The sequence below is a fragment of the Palaemon carinicauda genome, chromosome 29 (genome assembly GCF_036898095.1).
Source record: "Palaemon carinicauda isolate YSFRI2023 chromosome 29, ASM3689809v2, whole genome shotgun sequence".
Classification (NCBI taxonomy): domain Eukaryota; kingdom Metazoa; phylum Arthropoda; class Malacostraca; order Decapoda; family Palaemonidae; genus Palaemon; species Palaemon carinicauda.
Window position 1 is genome coordinate 51,939,672 of NC_090753.1, and position 6,999 is coordinate 51,946,670.

Consider the following 6,999-nt stretch of genomic DNA (forward strand, 5'->3'; position numbering starts at 1 on the left):
GGCTCCTTATCATTACATTTCCAATTTTGAGGGCTAAAATGTCATTGTTGACACCGAATTGTTAATAAGTCATTGTCTATAATCTATTGCAGAATTAAATCTTTCCTTTTTTTCAGGTTGCAGAATTACATAAGTAAAGTTCTCAATGTAAAATCTGGCATATTTTGGCAGTTTTTACCAAGAATTGGTACACTTCAGAAGAGCTCTCGTTGGGTGTTACCGAGCAGCATATTAATTGAATGGGACTTGAAAACTCCATTTTGAGGCCATAGTTGAGTCGTAAACATTATGAAAGCCTATTTCATATTAAAGTACAGTACAGTACTGCACAGGTATGTAAGACTGATCTTTTGTAAAACTCCACCAATTACATTCTATTCCAAGTTTTAGTTTGTCCATCAATTAGCAGAATAAGAAATTAGCATGGATGATTTAAAAAAAGAAATCATTGAAAGCAAAATGATTTTTGGTGAAAATTTTATATAACTTCACCAATTATATTATACTTTTTAGTTTTAGTATTAGTTATAGTTTGTCCATCAATTATCTGAATGATAAGGAATTAGCATATATGATTTTGAGAAATTAACTTGCTAATGAAGTATAAAATATTTGCATTAAAAATGGAAGCAAAAATTTCATCATTCAAGCTGAAATTATTTTTTGTGATATAAAGATCTTGATTTTGTAAACCCTGTTAGGCCTACATCACTAACATAGTTGTGTATTTAAAACAACTAGCCATTCTTTAATACATTTATTATCTTCGTAATGTCTACAGTACCAAAGGAAATTTTTAAGGCCCCAAAAGTTCACAATTTTATGTGTTTTTGAGTGTGAAGATTGACCATACAATAATGTACAGTATAGGGATTATTCTACATTAAGGAATTTTTCTTTCATATGTTAAAATGCCTAATATAATTTTCTTAAATGTTTAGCAATAACTAGTAAAGTTGGATTTTTTATACAGATTTTTAAACTATTCCAATTTAGAGGAAAGTACAGTAATAAATCTTTTCAAAAAGTTCAAAACTCAGAAAGAAAGCATACTTAAGTTTAGCCATTAACTGATTTATTGATCAGGTTTTCCAGTATTAGAAGTCTTCTATGGAAAAAGAAATGCTAACTTTTCCATCGCACATTTTCAATTTAGTTACTGTGTTATTTTCAATAATGTTTTTTTCTATTTACTTACCATCTATATATTACAAATATCAAATACTTTACAAAATATAAGTTATTTTGGTTTTGACTAAAACTATTGCACTTCGTTAGGAGTAGACAGGATTATATCATTCAGGATAATTAACCAGAACAATGCAGTATGTGTGTTATCTACTGAGGCTGAAGTGGCTTCAATAATCCATGATGTAATTCTGAAGATTTTCCCGATAAGGCAGTAGCCATTGCAGAAGAAAAATTATATCCATTAACTTAATATGGGAAAATTATTTTCTAGTCATGAAACTTGACTATCACTAGGACCAAGAAGTTTTAGTACAAAAATGTATAAAAGGGATTGCCAGTTACAAGGGTCAAGAATATCTACTTTCTACTAAATAGGGTAAAGACAAGCTCATAGAGATTAGCATTACCATAAGAGCTGAAAGGAAAAAAAAAAAAAAAAAAAAAAAAAAAGCAGCCAAAGTTAACCAAAGTCTCACCTTGGGTCAATAAAAGTAATGGAAATGTGAACAGGTTCTGAGGTGAATAACTGATTCACAATTGTACAAGAGAAAATGGCTGGCACTTTTTCAACCTTCCATGCATCAAGTAGAGAATATTGCATAGTCAAATAAACACAAGCTCAAGATAGAACTGTTGGAGATAATAAATCCACAGATGCACAGAATTTGAGGTGCTAGAAGCTGTGGCAAAGAGTTGATAAAGCGCATATTGGTATGCAGAATATTACCAGAGTACTGTAGTGATAGGAAGGCTGTAATAGGACAGTGTTAAAGGGAAGGTTAGAACTAGAATTTATCCACTTAACAGAACAGTAACCTAACAACAGTGTACTGTACACATACCACTTCAAACTAGGTGCAATGGTATTGGTAAATATGTTAAGGTTGTTACTTATAAAAATACAGATTAAGTATATATATACACCGTTGAAATAATTACGTACTGTATTTTAATTTAAAGTTCTGCTAATTGGTTATCATCTGCTAATTGATTATCATACTAACTGACAAGCTCAGCGAGAAATTTTTTTTTTTTTTTTTTTTTTTTTTTTTTTTTTTTTTTTTTTTATTCAATACAGTACTAGGAGTAACTAACTCTATTTTTTTTTATTCAATACAGTACTAGGAGTAACTAACTCTAGCAAAGAAAACTATATTTAATAGTATTTATTATTATATTTATCATTAAAGTTTTTGCATATTATATAATTATCTTAATTTTGGAAGAAATAAAGGTCACTTAATAGAAAATGTAAAAAATTTACATAGCCATATCTATGCACCTTTTCAAAATGTCGCATACATCTGGAAATATATAATCTATTGACTCTAGTTGTATTAATAAATAATAAAATTAGATTTCCATAATAATAAAAAATTACTTAAAAGGTCTATAAAAAGGCTTGTTGAAAAATTCAAAACTTCTAATAACTAGTTACATATTGTTATAATCGGTTACAATTAATGTAGAATCTTGCACATTTAAAGTGTAAAATTGTAAAATAAACAAATCCTTGGAATCACATTATCAGTGAGGATATATAAGAAATTTATAACTTAAGCTTATTAAACTTTCAGCTATTCTGTACTGAAAATTTACTTTGCTTAATATTTTAAAACACAATTAATTTTAAAACCACCACAATTATTTTTCTTCCAAGATGCCCTAAGCACACCCATCAAAATCTGCCTACATTACAACCACATTCCTCCACAAAACTCTATTTGATAATGTATTACTATAAAAATAAATATTTATCAAGGAAAAAGTAACTGCTAAAGTTAGTTGATAGTTATGGAATGAATGGAGATATCACAGTTATTGGGAACAGTTTCCAATAACAATTAGACAAATTTGATCGATAATACATTTATCTATATTACATAAATAGTCTATCATAAAACAATGAAACTACCAAATAACAATTCATAAATAATAAAAGTAAATAAAAACTTAAGGTGAACTATATATTGTGACCATAACAACTAAGTAATATTATTATAGAAATTATGAATGAAAACTTCTAAACTTGATTTACATACCATTTTAAATATCAAATCACATAAAACCATCGGTAATTCATTAATACTTGCTTGCAAGTAACCCCTAACATAAATAGAATTCACTTCAAAATAGGAAATGACTAAAGATTTTAAAAATCTCCATAGAAATGTTATTACTTAGGCATCGTAAGTTGATGCAGACACATTTCCACCAGTTCCGGTCCAGTTGGTGTGGTGGAATTTTCCAGGTGCGTCTGCTAGCTCGTAGGTGTGGGCTCCAAAGTAATCTCGTTGGGCCTGTAATGTTTATAAAGTTTTTAGATATATTTATAATAATAATGTTAGTTTAAAAATACAATTCATTAACCCTTAGCTTGATCCACCTTATGTTTTCATAAGCTTTCAAAATTGTACAGTTTCAATATTATGGTAGTATTTTTAATTTGCTTTTTTAGCTAATAGATATGCACACAGCAAATATTTGGATGATAAACATGAAGTAATTTTGGATTGTGCTATAAATGACTTGGAACTAATGCCAGGCATAAAATATAGTTGATGATACATGGACACATATTATGGAAACTTTACAATTATATCCATACTGTAGTGTGTGTTCTAGCTATTTAGAATTCTTAAGATCTTCGTAAACATTATTGTAAGGGTAATAATTTTCTCATTTTCCTAACAATATTAATTATAGCCAGTGCTCTTTTTAGATGTAAAAAGGGCACAGCTCTTTTATTTTTATCTTTTACTAAAATCAGTTTATATATATAAACATTAATTTAAATCAATTTGTGGTTTTGCCACAGAGAAAAATAAGTATACACTTTGTTACTATGAAGGTGTTTACTTTGGTAACAAATTGACATATAAAATGCTGTTTGTCAAATTTTATATATATTCATACTATTAAACCATATGTCTTGTCTTTATATAATGACATAAAATGTTTCTGAATTGATAAAAATTTTCTTTATGGGCTGCATTATACAGTACTATATTGGAGCACTCTCTCATAAGAAATATATACTATAGTCTAGTTATTATTTGTAAAATTGTAATGAATGTTTTTCTAAAAAAAATTATTATTTCAGATGATGAATATCTTTTGTTGGACAGTACAAAATACTGTACTATAACGAAGAACAAAATAATGACATGCTTGGACAGTAGATAGGTTTTTGAAAACTTTAAATGGTGTTTTCATACTATCTACCATTTAGAGTATACAAAGGAAAACATAACTAAAGACCTGGAATTATGATGGACCAAAGATTAGAATACACTGGCAGAAAGAGGGGTGAAACTGCAGGATAACAATACCCTCCCAAAATTGGGGAGTGAATCAGCAGCAATAGGACCAAAATCTGCCAGAAAAGGGGGGAAGGGTGAGGAAGCAGAAGGTTCAAAAGGAGGAGGTGCAGTAGCTAAATAAAAGGACCAAAACCTGCAAAAAGTAATGAAGCAGCCAGAGAAAGGACGAAAAAACCATGAACGTGGGCGACGCAGAGAAAAAGAGCACCAATACCCTTAAAAAGGGGGGTGAAGCAGGCAAAAAGAGGACCAAAACACTCCAAAAAGGGGGGTGAAGCCACCGAAAAGAGGACCAAAACAAACCCAAAATTGAGGGTGAAGCAGCCGAAAAGAGGACCAAAACCAACCTGAAAAGGGGGTGAAGCATCCGAGAAGAGGACCAAAACCAACCCAAAAAGGGGGGTGAAGCAGCCGAAAAGAGGACCAAACCCCCCCAAAAAGGGGGGTGAAGCCGCCGAAAAGAGGACCAAAACCTCCCCAAAAAGAGGGCGAAGCAGCCGAAAAGAGGACCAAACCCCCCCCCCCAAAAAGGAGGTGTGAAGCAGCTGAAAAGAGGACCAAAACCTCCCCAAAAAGAGGGTGAAGCAGCCGAAAAGAGGACCAAAACCCCCCCAAAAAAGGGGGGTGAAGCAGCCGAAAAGAGGACCAAAACCCCCCCAAAAAGGGGGGTGAAGCAGCCGAAAAGAGGACCAAAACCCCCCAAAAAAGGGGGTGAAGCAGCCGAAAAGAGGACCAAAACCCCCCCAAAAAGAGGGTGAAGCAGCCGAAAAGAGGACCAAAACCCCCCCCCAAAGAAAGGGGGGTGAAGCAGCCGAAAAGAGGACCAAAACCCCCCCAAAGGAAGGAGAGTGACTCAGCCGAAAAGAGGACCAAAACCCCCCCCCAAGGAAGATGGTGAAGCAGCCAAAAAGATGACCAAAACCCTGCAAAAAGGGGGGGCGAAGCAGCTGAAATGAGGATCAAAACCACCCAAAAAAGGGGGGTGAACCAGCCGAAGAGGACCAAAATCCCCCCAAAAAAGGGAGGTGAAGCAGCTGCGACGAGGACCAAAACCCCCCCAAAAAGGGAGGTGAAGCAGCTGCGACGAGGACCAAAACCCCCCCAAAAAGGGGAGTGAAGCAGCTGTGACGAGGACCAAAACCCCCCCAAAAAGGGGGGTGAAGCAGCCGAAAACACCAAACCCCCCCAAAAAGGGGTGAAAAAGCCAAAAAGAGGACCAAAATCCCTACTAAAAAGGAGGGTAAAGCAGCCAAAAAGAGGACCAAAACCCCCCCAAAAAGGGGGATGAAGCAGCCAAAAAGAGGACCAAAACCCCCCCAAAAAGGGGGATGAAGCAGCCGAAAAGAGGACCAAAACCCCCCCAAAAAAGGGGGATAAAGCAGCCGAAAAGAGGACCAAAACCCCCCCAAAAAAGGGGGATAAAGCAGCCGAAAAGAGGACCAAACCCCCCCAAAAAGGGGGTGAAGCAGCCAAAAAGAGGATCAAAACCTCCCCAAAAAGGGGATGAAGCAGCCAAAAAGAGGACCAAAACCCCCCAAAAAGGGGATGAAGCAGCCAAAAAGAGGACCAAAACCCCCCCCAAAAAGGGGATGAAGCAGCCGAAAAAGAGGACCAAAACCCCCCCAACAAGGGGGGTGAAGCAGCCGAAAAGAGGACCAAACCCCCCAAAAAGGGGGTGAAGCAGCCGAAGAGAGGAAAAAAAACCCCCAAAAAGGGGGGTGAAGCAGCCGAAGAGGAAAAAAAACCCCCAAAAAGGGGGGTGAAGCAGCCGAAGAGGAAAATAAACCCCCCAAAAAGGGGGGTGAAGCAGCCGAAAAGAGGACGAAAACCCCCCAAAAAGGGGGTGAAGTAGCCGAAAAGAGGACGAAAACCCCCCCAAAAAGGGGGGTGGAGCAGCTGAAAAGAGGACGAAAACACCCCAAAAAGGGGGGTGAAGCAGCTGAAAAGAGGACGAAAACACCCCAAAAAGGGGGGTGAAGCAGCCGAAAAGAGGACGAAAACCTCCCAAAAAGGGGGTAAAGCAGCCGAAAACCTCCCCCCAAAAAGGGGGGTGACGCAGACGAAAAGAGGTCGAAAACCCCCCCAAAAAGGGGGGTGAAGTAGCCGAAAAGAGAACCAAGACCCCCCCAAAAAGGAGGGTGAAGTAGCCGAAAAGAGGACCAAGACCCCCCAAAATGGAAGCAGCCAAAAAAGAGGACCAAAACCCCCCAAAAAGGGGGTGAAGCAGCCGAAAAGAGGACCAAACCCACAAAGAGGGAAGGGGGGTGACACAGCCGAAAAGAGGACCAAAACCAAGAGGCCAAAAAGAGGACCAAAACCCCCGCCCCCCAAAAAAGGGGGATGAAGCAGCCAAAAAGAGGACCAAAACCAACACAAAAAGGGGGGTGAAGCAGCCGAAAAGAGGACCAAAACCCAACCCAAAAAGGGGGTGAAGCAGCCGGAAAGAGGACCAAACCCCCCAAAAAGGGAGGTGAAGCAGCCGAAA

At 36.9% G+C, this 6,999-nt stretch overlaps 1 protein-coding gene across 2 annotated transcripts in view; it reads right to left on the minus strand.

The window, feature by feature from the left end:
* Positions 1 to 2,354: 2,354 nt before the first annotated feature.
* Pgd (phosphogluconate dehydrogenase) overlaps positions 2,355 to 6,999 on the minus strand; it is a 100,248-nt gene continuing 95,603 nt past the window's right edge. For both annotated transcript variants that reach the window (XM_068352636.1, XM_068352635.1), the window contains exon 11: positions 2,355 to 3,491. In XM_068352636.1, coding sequence (XP_068208737.1) covers positions 3,372 to 3,491 — 120 coding nt within the window. In that variant the 3' untranslated portion in view covers positions 2,355 to 3,371. The remainder of the gene's footprint in view (positions 3,492 to 6,999) is intronic.